This window comes from Elaeis guineensis, chromosome 9 (assembly GCF_000442705.2).
Source record: "Elaeis guineensis isolate ETL-2024a chromosome 9, EG11, whole genome shotgun sequence".
Lineage (NCBI taxonomy): Eukaryota > Viridiplantae > Streptophyta > Magnoliopsida > Arecales > Arecaceae > Elaeis > Elaeis guineensis.
The window spans coordinates 52,367,758-52,387,745 of NC_026001.2; the positions used below are offsets into that span (position 1 = coordinate 52,367,758).

General features: G+C 37.4%; 1 protein-coding gene and 1 non-coding gene across 3 annotated transcripts in view; one reads left to right on the plus strand and one right to left on the minus strand.

Annotated features, from left to right (window-relative positions):
• The window catches only part of LOC105035553 (uncharacterized), an 81,514-nt gene that overhangs the window by 47,036 nt on the left and 14,490 nt on the right, over positions 1–19,988 (minus strand). For both annotated transcript variants that reach the window (XM_029261984.2, XM_010911145.4), the window contains exon 4: positions 3,434–3,546. In XM_029261984.2, the coding sequence (XP_029117817.1) occupies positions 3,434–3,546 (113 nt within the window). The remainder of the gene's footprint in view (positions 1–3,433; positions 3,547–19,988) is intronic.
• Positions 11,502–11,607, plus strand: LOC140851880 (small nucleolar RNA R71). Its single transcript, XR_012134637.1, has one exon. It is a non-coding gene; the product is annotated as a small nucleolar RNA R71 (small nucleolar RNA).

Sequence of the window (19,988 nt, forward strand, 5' to 3'; positions counted from 1 at the left end):
GGGCCGCCAAAGCGTCGTGGAGGTTACTAACGGGCCGCAAAGGCCACCAGAGGGATGCGAAGGGTCGAAGGAGGAGCTCAGCCTTCCAAATGATCGAACACAAGGACGACTTCACTTAAAAATCACAAAATAAAAAAAGCAGAGCCGATGGAAACCTATTTTCCCCTATTCGATCGTCCGAAAGGCATAGCCCCTCCTCCGACCCTCCAACAGCCTCTGCAGCCCTCCCTCCCTCTCCCTCCTCCCCCCTATCTCTCTTTCCTTCTCCCTTTCCTCCTCCATCGGTTTCTCGTTTCGAGTGCCGAAACCATCCTGGTCCACTGCCGTCACAACTCAATACACCCCGAACCAGGTGGTTTGGGATAATTCGGCATTCCTTGGATTGGACAATGTGGTTGAGCTTTTATCTATATTAAGGACTTCATCTACTCTAGCATTAGCCACAACCTATTGTACTTATCCAAAGAATATGAAAGATCTTTTAGGTTACTCCCATGTATTTTAATTAATCATATTAATTAAAATCTATTTCACATGATCTAATTAATCATATTAACAAGAAAGAAAGAGATGAATAGATCTAATCTAATCATTTAAGCACAACACAATAAAATAATCTATCTATCCTTCTATGTGAAAAAAGAAAAACCTAATATCAAAATCTCTATGCACAGATGAGAAAAGAAAAAGAATAAAAGAAAATAATTTTCTTTTATACCTTTGCGCAGGTAGAAGATCTCCGCAATCGATGATCGTAGAAAGACTTTCTTCCTCGTAGCCACGCAAGTGCCCGACCTCTATAATTATCCACACGGAGTAGAGATCTGATCAGCAACCAACTGGCTCCCTGGGGTGCTAACTCCCTTGCAGAACCCTTGCTTGATAGAAAACTTTATCAACCCCTTGCGATCAAAGCAGAACCATAGCTTCTTCTTCCAGAGAGGAGAGAGAGAGGCTGGGGTGTGGAGAAGAGAGAAGGAAGAGGCTTGGGCGGCTAGCGTAGGGGCTAAGAGAGAGGAAACTTTGGGTGCAATTAATCTCACCTTCCCACGAGGCATGGCCACCTTTATATAGGCTGAAACCCTAGGGTGGCGCCCCTTATTAAAAGGAAAATAATCTCCAAGAAAGAGCCCCTGATGGCTAGGACTCTTGGAGACAGAATCTCAGGTGTGCCATCCCATCTCATAAGCCAACAACCTTCCATAAAGACTTGGGCAGCTAGGGTTTCACAAACCCTAGGTGTTGGTGCGCCATACTTCCCTCTTTTGCTCCTTTTGTGGCACCTAGGGTTTCATTCAAGAAACCCTTGATGTTGGGCCCTGATGACTGGTCCAAGACTAAGTCAAAATAGGTTATCTAATGCATCCAAACTCTTTTGGTTGCATATAACCTTGACCCAAAATTTAATTGAACCAAATCTCTATTTAATTCAGCTTTAATTCAGCCATAATTAATTTGATCCCATCAAATTAAGATATGCAATATTTGCACATTAGTCCTCCTCAAATATTTTTGCTAACCCTTAGCAATTAAGTCCTTACTTTTTGTAACAATTACAAGTTAAGTCCAATCATCAATCACATTGATAATTTGAATTTTAACCATCTAATCAGTCTCATACTCCTTATGTGTGACCCTATAGGTTCTATTCTGTCTGGTAGTGAGTCATGTTATGATCTCCATTACAACATCATTAAAACTCCTTTCAATGGATTGGAACACTTTCAATTCTTTTCACAACATGATGTGAAGTAGCAAAAAATCTTTCTATCAGGTTCCCAACTCGATGGAGAATGTGGATAACTTGTCAAACCACAACATCTGTCATATATAAAATTTACTTGAGTTCCTGATGTGAAGTACGTGAAAACTTCTTTCCACTATTCACTCTAGCCTGGCCAAGATCTTTTAAACTCAATCTCAGAAATTACATAGAACCATCTTCCTTGTCTACCAAGGATGATAGATTCCATCTTGGTGCACACCCATTCCTATATTGAACATACTATAGCCAACATACAGCGCAGAGACCCATATGGATAAGGACTGAGTTTATGTGCAGTCAAACTATAGCAACCTCACTGTGAACAGCCAAGGCACCTCAGGTCTAAGGACTAATCACACTACTATAGCATTGAGTAAATCACTGACGAGTGGATAGTCATCAAAGTGATTTTTCGTAATGATCACGCTCGATACCTTTGTTCTCTAACAAACACCTGCACTCTCACTCCAGTATCCCTACACTACAGACTCGAGACTTGTCTATCTTAAAAGGAAGCGACTTGTGCATCAATCAGATCAATCACCATCCCCATGATTATCCTTTGATCGAGAGCATTTAAGAATTAATCGTTAACAACACATGCTTCAACTTCTCAACTCTTGAAAATGTGTCATCATCTTATTAATTCTTTGGACGATTCATGGATATTTAAACACAGCATGAATGAAAAAATAACTCAATTTTATTAATTTCAAAAATACAATTACAAAAATATGTCCCTAGAATGTTTACAAGTGTCGATCTAATTGGCTTCTAGGACATACATCTAACAGAATAATCATTTGTTCTTGCTTTTGCTATTAAATAAAAGCCTTGCACATGTCATAAGGCTAAGCCTAGTGGGATGTGCGGTAGTGGCACGTGCCTAGCTTGTACAGCCAGGTTGGGGCATGATATAGAGTTTACCCTAGTTTTGCAAATTTTTCTTCCTTATTTTTCAGCTCACTCTGAGGATCCATTTATATAGAATGGATGTAAGGGATGGCTAGGATAAAAGTAGAACCCAACTCTTGCCTTATCATACAACTGAATACTAAATAGATTTAATGTTTTACTTATGTGTCACTATATTTTTCTTTTCTTGCCATATCAAATATTTGGAAATGTGTGCTGATCTACTCTTGCTCCGCATCCATGCCTTACTGCTACAAATATCAACCCTGCTCCTAGTTTAAGAAACACATTACAGATTTGATTGTAAGGTGGTAATTTACATTAGAAATCTAACATTCATTTAAGGATATACAAAGCATGGGGCATTTTCATGACAAAAATTGATGCTTGAAGTTACTTGGACTAAAAAAATCATCTAAATTGTCAGCATGAAAATATAGAGGTTTCATAAGCAGGATACACAATAAATCAGTTGCTAGAGATGGTTGAGGCAGTCAGAAAAAAACATAAGCAAAAAGATGGTAACGATCTTGATGATGACTACAGACATGACAGCTCACTCACTTCCTTTAAAATTTGAAAAATAAAACTTTCTAATGCTTAACATGGAGATCAAATATACCATCATTTACATCAAAAAAACAAAAAAGTGGTCAAATGTGAAAAATAAAAGGTTGGTTTAGAGTAACAGCCACATACATCAATTGAACAAGCAGTTTTAAAACTGTACATAAGAAAGGAAACCAACCCTACCTCCTGAATTAACCCAAGAATCATAAAGAGCAGCAAACACAAGAGGCCTGTGATCATTAAAATGTATATAGTATGGCTTCTTTCTTGATCCATCTTTCTTCCACTCATAGAATCTACATCCCGACATATAAAACATATATTTTTAAGTACATTAAACTGAAAAACAAAAACAATAGAAATCAAATATACAATAACAGATCTGATCATATAGCCAGCAACCTAGACTCTTCCCATTCCAAGTCCACACCCATAAGTACACGGCATTCAAAAAAAAGCACCAAAGCATTTCCTTTATTATAGTAAATTGGTACATATTTTCAGAAAATCTGTGCCAATCTGTTCTATTCTTTTTTCCCAACATATATGTGACACTAAACATTAAATTTGCCCAAAAAGCATCTAGGTATTGCATCACCTGTATCATATGTTTGCTAAATGTAATATGCCCTTGTATTTAAATATCTAATAGCTAGGAGAAAACTAACCAAATGCTTCTGATGAAATTAAGGGTTTCCATTTGCAAGCCTATTAAGTTATCAAACAGATAAAGTTGCTTTCACTGTTTAATCTTCTTTTAAATGTAGCTGGAAAACTGAACCAGGGAGGTTGCCAAAATTGATGAATTGGAAACAAAATTTCCCAGTGATCAACTGGAAACTTCCTGCTCAAATGGCTAAAAACTATAACAGAAAAATATATCTCCATTTCTTCTGGTGGTGGTTCAATTAAAGATAAAAATGGAAGCCCACTTCTCAAGAACTCAGGCAGTCTTTGCTCCAAGCATCATTCATCCAACATTAAATGCCTTTAAGCCTTCCGAGGTTCAAAGCATATTATTCAGCATGAAATAACCGATACAAAATTATGGATTGAAACGGATACTAAGGTCGCAGTTGGCTGGCTACAATGGCTTCTGAACCAGCCTGGAATATGAGACATTTTGCTTAACAAATTCAAAAATTTTGTGGCATGCATCATAAGAGATTTTAGGGTGAGACATACAAAGGACATAAAGAAACATGCTGTATTGCTAAACTATAAAAACTTCAGGTCTTGAACAAGATCAGATTCTGGCTTTTTCTCTTTTATCCCTACTCCATTTTGAACTTGATTGTACTATTGAGAGCACAATGATGGAAGAGTAGACTTGAACCTCAAGCTTGTATCTGAATTTTTTAATGGGAAAAAGCTTCTCAAAACAGAAAGACCATCATAGCATGCATAGACAAGCCATGTAATTTTCTTTTGTATTGACCTAATTAAATGTTTTGCTGAAGTATGTAGGTATCTAGTATAACCCTAAGCCAATCTGTGAGAGAGCTTACTTTCTAATTTACTGTCTCTTATGCATTGGTATCACCAAAGTAGAAATATTTACCAATGTAAGATACTTACCAGATCAATCTGTTCCACTAAGACTTCCAACCTGACATCATGAACAACTCAAAATTCAGCTCAAGGAAACTGTATCAATCAAGGCTTGCTCAAGATGCTAACTTTGGTCCTAGGGGAACCTAACTCTTTGTAAGTCCAACTTGGAAGGTAGATCCAGTATTGGTCAAGAGATACATCACACAACAACAGCAACAAACAACGTGACCAGTCATAAGCTACCTAACAACTCATCCATGACAAAACATTCATGGTAATTTGATTTAATTATGACCACTGCAGTTTTATATAAGAATTTTCTATACTTGCATGTTATAGTGAGAAACTTATACAACAATCTTGGGTTTGAGTTAATCTTTCTAATTAGCAAACCTGATTGTCTAGCAATAGGCTATCTCCACTTATCATCAATAATATGCAGAGATTATTATTTCCCTGTCAGTACACAATTTTATAAGTAAGAGCTCTTTTATGATTACACATAAAACACCCAAATCAAACACCCCTACCACTCATTGCTAGATTCAAGCAAAGCCAATTCCAATATGAGATAGGTGTCACTATCTCCCATCAGAGTTAGCCCAACAATTTATTGTGTCAATGGGCTTTAACTGACACAGTTAGACATTTTGAAAACAATTTCAAGGAATATTCGCCATACATAAGCTTTATAAATAATATACTACACCTACATACAAATTCCAACTAGAAATATCAAGTTTTACATTGTATGGATGAATCTGGTTGAAGACAATTGTAGTTACTTCTTTGACAATATCAGCAGCTGATTGTCAAAACAAAATTTAAAAGGAAAAAAGGGAATGAAAATATTGTTACGTTTGAGAAAGTATCTTTCACATCAGCACAACTAGTATCTTAACACCAAAATGTGATAATAAAGGACTGCTTCTGCAGAAAAGAGAATGTGCCAAAAAAAAAGCCTTTGTAAAGTAAACTGAATTGCTAAATACATGACAACTACATGAACAACAGACTAGAAATTACTTCATATCATGGCTCTACACCCAACACTGGTTTTCAGCAATTTACATTGTAAATCTACTAGAAAAGATCCCACTAGTACAGACCACACAGACTATCAGCATGCATACATATTCAGGTCTACAAAATCTGAATATATATCTAGTAATAGGTTTTCTGGAGATATGGCGCATGATGACTGGAATGGACAAGCAAGGCCAACAATTGAAGCCATGTTTCAAACCAAATGAGATTTCAAGATAAAAAAGTTGTGGTTACCTGCTAGAGGGCTATTTTTCTCTTTTCATCAAACCTAGCAGATGGTCATTACTTCAAATAAATAACAATTGTTATGAACATGGTGTCATCCAGCTAAAAAATAAGAATTTGAGATGAACACTGGATTATAGAAAGCTCATGATTACCACATTAAGATAAATATTCTAGACATTTTTTTGATAAGTGATGCGTAGTCGTTGATAGCACCAAAAATAACTCTACTCACTACGTAGGTAGGATGAGTGAGATCGTATCCTCAGGGACCTTGGGCTAAGTTGAGATTACAAAATAAAAGAAAGAAGCGTTGTTTTGATTTAGAAAATAAATTATTTTAAAATTGATGTAATTAAAAATAAAGAGCTCGGGAGTTTTGAATTAATTTTGCACTAGCAGAGTTGTATCTCTTTTTTAATTAAATAGATGTGATTAATCTTAGAAAAAAATATCTATCTTTCCTCGGCACGCCCCATACCCGTAGATCACGGTGCGTCTTCGGAAAGTATTAGGTAAACAACTCTTCTTTCCTCGGCACGCTCCATACCCGTAGATCACGGCACGTCTCCGGAAAGTAAAAGTTGTTCCTAATATTAATCTAACAGGAAAGCATAAATAAAAGCATATGAAAGAGAGCAAATAAAGAACTCATGACGATTTAAATAAAAAGTATAATCTTTATTGCATATAAAGAAATACAAGAAAGTTTAGAACAATAAACCATCTCTGTGTCGTTACAAAATTTCTTCTCCACTCTCGAAACTGCTAGCCTAGCTGCTCATGAAGTAGTCCCTTTCTATTCCTCTATGCAAGGCTCTAGAAGAATTTCTGGACTCCCCCTTCCAATGGGAGTACAAAAACCTTTTTATAGGTGTTAGGAGGGAGGAGTTTTACATGATTTTCCGATGTGGGACTAAAGAAAATACTAAGGACTAAAAAATGGATGGATGAGATGGAAAGATCACACGCAGATAAAGAAAATACAAATTTTTCCTCTTGAAGTATTTCCAAATATATATATTTTTTTCCTTCCATCTGTTCGTCTGTCCCCACGAACCCCGCGCGCCCGCTTGCCTGCCGTGCCGCGCCCGCCTCACGCCCGCGCTCGCGTCCGCGCCCGCGTCCATGCTGCGTCCATGCCGCGTGAACCATACGTGAACACTCCCTTTTTTTTATTCCAAAAAGAAATTTTTGTTTCTTTACAATGACGCTTATATCCTTTTTGGATTCCTTGCACAGTATCTTCATTTTCTATAATACCATATGCATCCTTCTTTTATTTAAATTTTATTTTAAGTCCAATTTTCTTCAAACTTGAGTCTTTTTGATCTGCAAATCGGACTCTTTGTATCGGCGATCATCTTTCCTGTAAAATATAAAAAGAAGCATCAAATTCTTAATAAATAAAATAAATTAAATATGATTTTCTGCTTTAAATGATTTAAATTAAGTGTTTATCACACCCCCAACTTGAATTTTGCTCGTCCTCGAGTAAAATAGATATATCAGCATTGTGTACCGACTCGATCTTGAATAAAAAGTTAGATTAGGCATCCCAAAAGGTAGATGATACCTGGTCAGACCATTAAAGAGATACTTCATTGGATTATCAATTTGACCCAATTAGTGACTGAGTATTAACTAAAAAAATTTCAAGAGCTTTTCTTTCACCAACTCCCCACTTTACTCTTTAAATCTTCTAACTTAACGTGAGAGAGGTTTATTATCTTCTTGCAATTTAGTCCCCTGATTATCCACTATTATTTTTTTTTTAACATTGCCCACATTTTTACGCAAACCACAACGCTTACTTAGGCGAAAGGGCCCGATTACTCAGTAGGAAACCAATATTTTTTTTTTTTAATAAAAAGTATATTTTAAGGAGAATTTTTGCATACCTCGACCTTTCCACCCAATCTCTCATGAAGCAGATTCTTTATTGAGATCAGTAAGAAGAGGATTGTAGAATCACTCCTAAAATTTGGTCTAGTCCAAATCCTACCATTCATTGGGTTTTCTTAATAATTTATTCCTCAGTATCTCTAAAATTATCTTGACCGTTAATCATTCATTTATTAGGATGCCTAATTGACTCTTAATCAAAATAAAATTCGGATACACAAAACTAATTATTTCTGACCATACTCGAGGATTTGATTAATTTTCATTTTCTTCCCCCCCAACTTAATCTACATTGTCCTCAATGGAGTAGGAAAGCAAAGAAAATAAAAGGAGAGAGTGCACCTGAGATAATTTTGCTTTGAAAGTTGAAGATAGCTTCATTGATTAATAGGCTCTTGTTCTAAATTCCTATAGCTGCAGTAAAGTAAAAAAAATATGAAATCGTTGGGTTGCCTCCCAACAAGTGCTAAGTTTTACGTCTTCAGCCAGACGTCAAGTTTATTGACAGACTCTTCCATACAGAGCGGTCCTTTATTCTTTAAAAAAAATGAAGATCAGTTAAAACAAAATAAAAGAAATTTGGTTGCCTCCCAAAAAGCGCTAAGTTTAACATCTTCAGCCAGATGCTAAAAGAGTGTCGATCTTATTCCTGCTCGAATCTTAACATGAGTGTCGATCCCTCTTTCAGAAATAATATGTCCTAATACAATTCCTTTCCGCATCATGAAATGGCTCTTTTCACAACTTAGGACAAGATTTGTCTCCATACACTGTTTAAGAACTTTGGAAAGATTATGGAGACAATCCTCAAAGGTGGTTCCAAACACAGAAAAATCATCCATAAAACCTTCAAGACGTTTGTCCACCATATCCGAAAAAATGGCCAATATGCACCGTTGAAATGTAGCGGGTGCATTACAGAGCCCGAATGGCATACGCCGAAAAGCGAAGGTTCCATAAGGGCATGTGAAGGTAATCTTTTCTTGATCAGCAGGAAATACCGGGATCTGGTTATATCCCGAATATCCATCTAGAAAATAGAAGAAACTGTCCTGCTAGCCGTTCTAAAATTTGGTCAATAAAAGGCAAAGGAAAATAATCTTTCCTAGTAACGGCATTCAGCTTTCGGTAGTCCACACATACTCGCCAACCAGTTGTTGCACGAGTAGGAATTAATTCACCCTCATCATTCTCTATTACGGTAATACCTGACTTCTTAGGTACTACTTGAGTGGGACTGACCCACTGGCTATCTGAAATTGAGTAGATAATTCCAGCATCTAGCCATTTTACTACTTCCTTTTTCACGACTTCCCGCATATTCGGATTCAATCTTCGTTGCATGTCCCTATGTGGTTTTGCCTCAACCTCGCAGTGAATATGATGCATGCAAACAGAAAGATCTATACCCTTCAAATCGGCAATTGACCAACCAATAGCCTTTTTGTGTTCCTTCATAATAGCAACCAATTGTGCTTCCTGATTAGGGGTCAAGTCTGATGCAATGATTGCCGGGAGGGTGTCATTGGGTCCTAAAAATACATACTTGAGCATAGCAGGAAGGGGTTTCAATTCTAACGTAGGTGGTGATTCTAAAGATGGGACTATTGGTGTACTGGCTAATGTGGGCAATGGCTCATACTTGATTGTCCATAGAGGAGTGGTTTTATCGTATGGTGTATCCAACAAGGTGTTAACTTCTTTCATATATCCCTCAAAGTCATACACTTCAAAGTGAGCCAAGCAAGTATCTAAAGGGTCTGGTGCTAGAATTGTGGGTGTTGCATCTTCCATAATATCTTCTAGTGTATCTACTTCGAAGCAACTATCCATTGATGGTCCTTGGAAAGCACCAAATACATTCAGTCTCAGTTTCTTATTCCCAAACAATATATCCATGACTCCTGTCCTACAATTAATGCATGCATTTGCCGTAGCTAGGAAGGGTCGTCCTAAGATAATGGAAATTTGTCTGGGTTGCCACTTAGTTCCATGTCGAAAACCAGAAAATCAACTGGAAAGTAAAACTCATCTACCTTGACCAAGACATCCTCAAGCATTCCCGTGGTTCCTTAATTGATCTGTCGGCTAATTGCAGTGACTGATGTGGGTTTCAGTTCTCCGAATCCAAAAAGTTCATACACCGAACTAGGTAAAAGATTCACACTTGCCCCTAAATCCAGAAGAGCTTTTTCAATGTGATAATCTCCTATAACACAGGAAATAATGGGGGCTCCTGGGTCCTTAAGCTTTGGAGGAGTGGCATGCTGGAAGACAGAACTAGCCTGTTCAGTGAGGCGTACTTTCTTTGAGATTTGTGATCTAGATTTACGTTTTTGGGTGCACAAATCCTTCAAAAATTTGGCATAAGCAAGGACCTGTTTGATTGCGTCTAGAAGGAGAAGATTAATTTGGACTTGCTTAAACAATTCCAACATCTCATCGAGTTTTCCTCCCTTCTTATCTGCAAGAATAGGGGCTTTCAGGGCATCCGGAAATGGGCTTTAGGCAAGTAAGATGATTTCGGTGCAGTTGGTTCATTCTCTATTTTCAGATCCTCCTTGTTCTTGGGTGATTTGGCTTCGGTTAGAGGTTTAGGGTCGGTCTCATTGGTTTTACTAGTGTGTTCAATGACCTTCCCACTTCTCAGAGTCATGATTGATTTAGCATGTTCAGAAAAAGCTTCTGGGGTATTAAAATTCTCAATCACAAATTGCCCTCTTGGGTTGCTCTCGGTTGGCTAGGTAATTTTTCTCCTTCCCTCCTACTGAATGCAGTCGCTAGTTGACCTATTTGGGTCTCTAGCTTAGCAATGGATTGTGTGTAGGAGTTAAGGATCTGAGTGTTGACTTCTAATCGTTCTAGTGCTGTCAGAACTTTTTTCTCAAAAGCTGAGCTGTGACCAGTAGTAGACGGTTGAGGAGCATTTTGAAATTGATGGTATAGTCCATGCCTATATGTTGGGTCCTGATATTAAGGTCGAGGTGCGGCAAAGCCAACCACTAGTTGTGGTCTCCAGGAAAAATTTGGATGGTTTCTCCAGCCGGGGTTATAAGTGCTCGAATATGGATCGTTTCCTGATCTGCGAGCTTGTTGGACTTGAGCTTGCTGAACCTGCTCGTGCACAAACTCAGGAAATTAAGGTGCGGCTGGGCATTCACTAACAAAATAGTTCAGACTTGCACACAATGCACAAACTTCTTGGATTGGATTAGGTGGAATCAAGGATTGTCCAGTATTTAGAAGACGGTCTAATTTTTGGGACAGTTCATCTACCTTACTGTGGATATCCATGACGTTTCCAATCTGATAAATTCTACTTTTTTTTTGTTGAAGCATGGGTTGTTCTCTAGAAGTGGCAGACATATGATGTAGGAAATTCTCACTAAGTGTTTCAAAGAGCTGCCAGGCTTCATCCTCACTCTTTAGCATGAATGTCCCACCACATGATACATCAACCATTTGTCGGTGTTTCTCCGATAGACCATCATAAAAATACTGACAAAGTTGCCATTTAGGGACAGCATGGTGTGGACATTTACGAATGAGGTCCCTTAACCTTTCCCATGTCTCATGAAAAAGTTCACCCTCCAATTGGGAAAAACTAGTGATAGCTTTTCTAATTTGATTTGTTTTTTCAATTGAAAAGTATTTCTTGAGAAATTCTCTCTGAAGATGATCCCAAGTTGAAATGGTTATAAAGTTTAAGGAGTTTAACCAATGCTTGGCTTTGTTCTTAAGTGAGAAAGGGAACAGTTTCAACCTAAGGGCATCATCGGAGAAGTTTTGGATTTTTACTGTGGAACAAATTTCAAAAAATTTATCCAAGTGTTTGCATGGGTCCTCGTTACTAAGTCCATAGAATGATGGCAACATTTGAATAATACTAGACTTAATCTCATATTGGGTAGCTTCTACTGGAGGTGCTTGAATGCATGGAGAGTAAGTATACGAGGATGGAGTGAAATATTCTCTCAATGAGCGTGGAGGATTAGCCTCACCAGGTGTAGCCATGTTTCTAACTCGGATAGTCCTAAGAGTCTTTTCTAATTCTTCGTCTAATGGTTGCAAGTCGGATTTTAGTGATCGTCGACCTAACATGCAACTAAAAGGTCTATGTAGGACTATCCTAGTCTGTTAAGGATTTTTTTTTTTTAAAGAGGAGAAGAGAAAAGAGTTCTAAAGAAAAGATCCTAAGAAGTTTAAAACTAATAGAAGAATTAGTTGTGGTTAGATTTTAATTACAATCAAGTTAGCACGCAGTGAACTCTCTATCCTAAAGTTACCCTAGTTTTAGACAGCTCCTAACTGTAGTTAGCCTTCAATCCCTCCAAGTCGGAGCTTGACCAACCAACTGGCCAAGTATAAGGTTGGTGGGAGTCCCCCCGTTGCTTTCCTTAGACACCAATTAAATTGGCCAGATCAGCGAACGGAACCAATTAAAAATCACCTTCCTTCGGGCCCAGTCGTCCCGCAAACCACTTGCCTAGACACCAGCTAGCTGACCAAGTCTAACCTGGTTCAACTCTCAGGATCACTTGTCCTAATGAGCTCGAAATCCTTAGGGGTCAACGTCTAATTAATTTTAGATTAAGATCTAGATTATGCAAATGCAAGGGAGTGATTTGTGGGCCAAGGAAGGGTTGATCAAATCCCCACCTTATCTTAGTTAATGGATTGCGCCCTTAAAGTTAATTATGGAGATGCAATGCAAAGAAACAAGATGTCCAATTAAGTTAGAAATTTTTATATTTGAGGTTACGTTATTTTATTTAAGTGTTATGAAATGTCAGTGGCTTTTTTTTTTTAATTCAACCGTGCCAAGATCCCCGGCAACGGCGCCAAAATTTAATGCATAGTCGTTGATAGCACCAAAAATAACTCTACTCACTACGTAGGTAGGATGAGTCGAGATCGTATCCTCAGGGACCTTGGGCTAAGTTGAGATTACAAAATAAAAGAAAGAAGCATTGTTTTGATTTAGAAAATAAATTATTTTAAAATTGATGTAATTAGAAAATAAAAAGCTCGGGAGTTTTGAATTAATTTTGCACTAGCAGAGTTGTATCTCTTTTTTAATTAAATAGATGTGATTAATCTTAGAAAAAAATACCTATCTTTCCTCGGCACGCCCCGTACCTGTAGATCACGACGTATCTCCGAAAAGTATTAGGTAAACAACTCTTCTTTCCTCGGCACGCCCCGTACCCATAAATCACGGCACGTCTTCGGAAAGTAAAAGTTGTTCCTAATATTAATCTAACAGGAAAGCATAAATAAAAACATATGAAAGAGAGCAAATAAAGAACTCATGACGATTTAAATAAAAAGCATAATCTTTATTGCATATAAAGAAATACAAGAAAGTTTAGAACAATAAACCATCTCTGTGTCGTTACAAAATTTCTTCTCCACTCCCGAGACTGCTAGCCTAGCTGCTCATGAAGTAGTCCCTTTCTATTCCTCTATGCAAGGCTCTAGAAGAATTTTTGGGCTCCCCCCTCCAATGAGAGTACAAAAGCCTTTTTATAGGTGTTAGGAGGGAGGAGTTTTACATGATTTTCCGATGTGAGACTAAAGAAAATATTAAAGACTAAAAAATGGATGGATGAGATGGAAAGATCACACGCAGATAAAGAAAATACAAATTTTTTCTCTTGAAGTATTTCCAAATATATATATTTTTTTCCTTCCATCTGTTCGTCTGTCCCCACGAACCCCGCATGCCCGCTTGCCTGCCGTGCCGCACCCGCCTCGCGCCCGCGCTCGCGTCCGCCCGCGCTCGCGCCCGCGTCCGCGTCCATGCTGCATCCATGCCGCGTCCATGCCGCGTGAACCATACGTGAACACTCCCTTTTTTTTTATTCCAAAAAGAAACTTTTGTTTCTTTACAATGACGCTTATATCTTTTTTGGATTCCTTGCATAGTATCTTCATTTTCTATAATACCATATGCATCCTTCTTTTATTTAAATTTTATTTTAAGTCCAATTTTTTTCAAACTTGAGTCTTTTTTATCTGCAAATCGGACTCTTTGTATCGACGATTATCTTTCCTGTAAAACATAAAAAGAAGCATCAAATTCTTAATAAATAAAATAAATTAAATATGATTTTCTGCTTTAAATGACTTAAATTAAGTGTTTATCAATAAGCATGAGTAAAGTCCTCCCGAAAATATTTGATAGGAGACTGAATGCACCGAAAGGCATGACATGTGGAAAGGAGAATAAACTTTGAAATATCATAGAAAAGTCAAAGTGATAAATCTTGATAAAGAAAAAAATAACATTACAATTACAAATTTATAACCCAGAAATAATAAAAAAAAATATTAACCGCCTGGTTCGGGCCTCAACCAAATGGTTTGGACCTGAATCGGGCGGTATGCAGCTATTTCGAGTGTTGGGCTGTTTTAATGTCTAAGACACAGAGAAGTCTTTCGAGACTTCTTCTCTGTGTTTCTCGATCTCTCTCTTTCTCACTCCCTATCACCGAGAGCAGTAAGAAAACTCCGAAAAAACGTAGATTAAAAGTATGTTTCTCCTTCCTAGCTCTCTTTCTTCTCTTCCCCTCTTCTTTTTTTCTTTTAAAAATTTGTCAAAATGGAAAAACAAGAGGAAAACATGTCAAATAAAAATTTTTGACATGATTTTAATATATGTTGCAAATCTATGGATGATCTACGCAATGACACTAAAATCATTAATTTTCATACAGTATTTTTAGATTTTTTAATTGATTTAAGCATTTTAGGATCCAATGATATCTAGTCCATGTATTGATTATTTAGGATGCTAAATAACATAATGCCACACTTAGATTCGTGTCACATACGATTAAAGATGTATCGGAGTGATACGAACATTAATTAATATCACTAAATATCAATTTGGGCTTTAAAACATTCCATAATCCATAAAATTTTGATTGGACAGTCCATGTCAAAAAAAAAAATTTTGGCATGATTTTAATATATGTTGCAGATCTATGGATAATCTACACAATGACACTGAAATCATTAATTTTCATAGAATATTTTTAGATTTTTTAATTGATTTAAGCATTTTAAGATCCAATGATATCTAGTCCATGTATTGATTATTTAGGATACTAAATAACATAATGCCATACTTAAATTCGTGTCACATGCGATGAAAGATGTATCGGAGTGATATGAACATTAATTAATATCACTAAATATCAATTTGGGCTTCAAAACATTCCATAATCCATAAAATTTTGATGGGACAGCCCCCCAAAAAAATTGGCGTGCCGGCCAACCGTACCGTGTGTCGATACAGTACTAAACCAATACCGTACCAAATCGGCTGGTGACCGGTATGGCCATCGGTACCGGTTTTCAAAACCTTGTTCACAACATTATGATGAGTTTGGAAAATTAAACAAGCTACTAGACCTTTGATTTTACTTATAAAAAATAAAAAAGGACAGCCCAATGGACGAGGCTCCAATTGTTGCAGGGTATAAAGGAGGGTAAAACATATGCAGCCTTAACCAACATGTAGAGAGGCTGTTACCATGATTCAAACCCATGACACGTAGGTCATGATGGAGCAAACTTATCAGTGTGCCAAAGATCCCACTCTTTTGGTTGTACAAAAAAATAATATGATTATTGTATTACTCTTCAATAATGGGCATTCAACCAGCATGGAAAACTCATATTGTACCATACTTCCAAATGCTATTGGTCTTTCTTATGGTCATACCACAAACTCCCACTAGCACAAATTCACTTCTGATTAGCTAATTTTGTGCCTTTCTTTCAACACCTTTTAGTGTAGAAATCAACAATTACACTTTAGGTTTTTCAATAAATTTGTCTTCAAAATAATTAACCAGTACGGTAGCATTTTATTCAAACTATAGCCATTTCCTATAAACTGCTAAGATGCACAGGGCTGTAAGAAAGTCGCTCTGGTTCAAGGTTTGGCAAAATTAAAAACCCAATCCATATTTCAATTTTTCAATTAGTTCAAAATTTGAAGTGGGTTTGATCAGGTTAGAAGTTCACTTTACCAATCCATCAAGCTTTCTAGCTTGAGTCAAGTCATGAATAATCCTAATACAAAACATAATAAACCTATATAAATTGATTAATAACATGCTGAACACTGTTGGCAAGAAAGAAACAAATAAACAACAATGTAACTATTAACAAACTCTTTTGCATAAAAATGGCAGACAACCAAATACAAATATGATAAACAAAATTGACAATTAACGACATAAAAGTTATGACAAAAGTAAATTAGTTTATTGAAATGATGGTGGTGAAAAATATAGTGCATTAGTGTAACAACCCAAAATCTCATCTAAAAAGGCTAGCCAAAAGGTACATTCTAGGCCCCTTGACCTTGTATAACAATGCACGATCTCCCGGGTTCACAACCAATTTGGAACTAAACACACGTCCACACAGATCCTCACAACTAGTTTGGGTTCGACTATGATTCAGATTAGTTCACCTAGTGATCTCTATCCAACCATGTTTGGAACAAGTCATATTTTCCAATCCAAGCTTAACTCAAACAACTTTTGATGCCGAACTAAATAGAAGAAGAAGAAAAAGAAAAAGATAGATGGCAGAACAAGATAAGAGAAGAAATTTAGGATGAGCACTTAGGGAAGATAGGCAAAAAATTCTGCAAATTATTTCAATTTTCAATCATTCAGAACATCCCAATGATGTCTTATAAGCCCATATTTATAGGCTTACAACCCCAAAGTTGGAAAGTAGCAAAATTGAGCAATACATCTTAACAAAATAAAGAAATATCCAAAATTCATATAGAATCCTGTAAATAAGGAAAATCAAATCAAATCAGCAAACTAAGGAAATCTTAATCAAATCAAATCAGCAAACTAAAAAAATCCTAATCAAATCAAATCAGCAAACTAAGAAAATCCTAACCAAATCAGGATTTTAAATCAAATCAGCAATTTGCGAAAATCCTAATCAAATCAGAATTTCAAATCAAATCACCAATATAAAGAAATCCTTATCAAATCAGGATTTGCGTCCCCGTCTAGTGTAAATGTGTCAGGACGGCTTAAGATTTCCATCATTTCTCTCGGACTGAAGAGAACTCCACTCCGGCAAGTTATGATGCTAGTATAACTCCAAAAGATCATGATCGAAACGATGAAACTCCTCAGTAATTCAAGTAGCATCAGAGATAAGATGTCTCTTCTAGTGCACCAGATAGTACTGGAATCCACCATGTGTCAAACCCACAATCTCATCCTTAATGACACCCTCAATCTACTCTCGCGTTGACTGATGAACTGATAGAAACTTAGGGATAGGCATAGAAGAAGTCCGACCTCCACCTATAGGAATACCTGCAAACACTTTGGAAGGCTCGAAAGTACCTCGATAAGAAAACAAATCCTCCATATTGAAAACAGAACTAATAGTTATATCAAAAGGTAAATCAAGCAAATAAGCATTATATCCCAATTTACAAATAATATGAAAAGGTCTAGAAGCACTAGCATGCAATTTCTTGAAAGAATGTTTAGGATAGCACTCAGGATGCACACACACCATTACATAAATCACCCCCATTAAAATTCTAATTTCTATGGTGAACATCAACAGCAAGTTCATAAGTCTCATTGCTCATCGCAATCTTACGTCTAATTTCAGCATGGTCTCGAATATGGCAAGCAAAGGACTCTACAGATTCAAAAGGACAAAAATCATGGGATAAAGGCACAAGGTCAATGGGCTGGTGAGGGGCTAAACCATGGATAATCTAAAAAAGAAACTTACCAGTAGACCTATTAACAGAGTTGTTATAGGCAAACTCAGCAATAGATAGCAACAAATTTCGATTTTCTAATTTTTTTCCCAAAAGGCATCTAAGCAAATCTCCTAGACTACGATTAACTACCTCAATCTGTCCATCAGTCTGAGGATGGAAGCGGATGAAAACTTCAGAATTGTCTCAAACAACTTCCAAAGTGTCTTCCAAAAATAGCTTACAAACTTGGCATCAAATATTATGGAAGAAGGCAAGCCATGCATTTGAACAATCTCGCGGAAGAACAACTTAGCCACATATGAGGTGTCAGTTGTCCTTGCACAAGGTATGAAATGGGCAATCTTACAAAATCTATCCACAATAACTAAGATGGAATAAAGTCCATGCTAAGGTCTTGCCCATAATGAGTGACATTTAGATCATATAATCGAGGTCGACCTAACAAGATATGGGACACATCCATAGGAAAGATGTCATACCAGATTTTATCCGAATAATCACCCATCTGTAGGGGAACTAAACATCATTCAATAACTAGCAAGGAAGTCTTGTCAACCCATGCCACTCTGAATGGCTGGGGATATGGTTCAGACTGCAACTTCAGCTTTTTAAGAACTGACTTCGAAACTATATTCATGCAACTTCCTCCATCAATGATAACTTTGCACACTACATCCCCACATGTCAAATAAGTGTGAAAAATGCAAGTGCGCTTTCATTCATCGGTGCTTATTAAGACAGATAAAATACACCTCACACCCCACAAAATTTGTTATCATTGCTTTGTCCCTCCTCATTGTCATCCTTGTACTCGAAGACATGCTCCTCAGCCTCAAAATCCTAAATATCATCCTCAGCTGGTAGGTTTCCAGTATCATGATCTAAAGTCAGAGTATAATGAAGACACCGAGCTGCGATATGACCCTTACCATGATATTTATGGCACTCAATGTTAGAGATATTATAGAAAGGGTTGGTAACACCGGCATCTCTATCCTGATATATTAAGGTCCTTTGAGCAAGACTGCTACTTTTTCTAAAAGCAATGGGGCCAAAGAAAGTACTCCTAGTGACTCTAGATTGAGATGACTCCCCAGCGTGAGAAGCTGTGCACCTCTGAGTGGACATTTTGTGAAACTTCTCGATCTCTAAGGCCTTGCGATAGGCCTCCTCAAGAGAATCAGGTGAATAGAGACTAACCTTCTTTTTAATTTCTGGCCTTTGTCCAGTGATAAATTGAATAACCAACACTCATGGTTGCTCATCAATATCACATCTGGTGAGCAGCTCCTCGAATTTAGATAAGTATTCAGTCATACTGGAAGATAGTTGTTTAAGCGTGAACATTTGTTCCATCAGTTGAGTGGCCCTATAATACGTGGAGATGTACTTATCTCTCAATCTCTCTTTCATTTCAACCCACGAGTCTATAGGGTCTCATCCTAGATGCACTAGGTTTTCTGCACTCCATGCCAATACCGCTTGGCAGAGCCAATAAGCTACATTTTGGCAAAATAAGCTCGCTGACTACCAGGCATATCATACCACTCAAAGAAATCCTCCATGTCTGCTAACTAGTCTAAGAAGGCATTAGAATCTAGTTTGCCATCAAAACCAGGAGCCTCAACCTTTACTCTCTTAGTGATATCCCCTGAATTATTAGGATAATATCCCTACTGGTTGCGGTGGTATTGAGGGGAGTACCTTTGCGGTCTCTCATGACTTCCATCATGGTGCCTAGCATGAAAATTTTGAGGCATGGGATAGGCTCCTAAGTCATCCTCTAGATAAAGTTCCTCCTCTTCTATGTGTCCTAACTCAAGTGGGAGTCCTCTGTGATAAACAATCTGAGGGGGATTTGCAACAGGGGCAAATCTCCTTCCAATGTGTGGTGCTCTACTCCCCTTAACAATAAGGGTCCTAACATAGTGCAACGGAGGAACGACAGAAGTAAGTAGCAAGCCTGGGTTAGCATCTAAAGTCCCTATAGGATTATGCATGTTACTTGTGCTACCAGCATGCTCAACATTAGGGGAAACTGAAGAGTTACCCTTAGAGTGACGTTTACTTAAAGCAACTTATAATTGGAAAAACTGTTTAATCATCTCTTCTCAAAATTGGTCTATAATTGTTTTGAAAGTATAACTTTATGTTCAAAGATGTCGACCTACTTGTCCAACGCATCCTGGGCATCGGAGAGGTCTCAAATGGTCA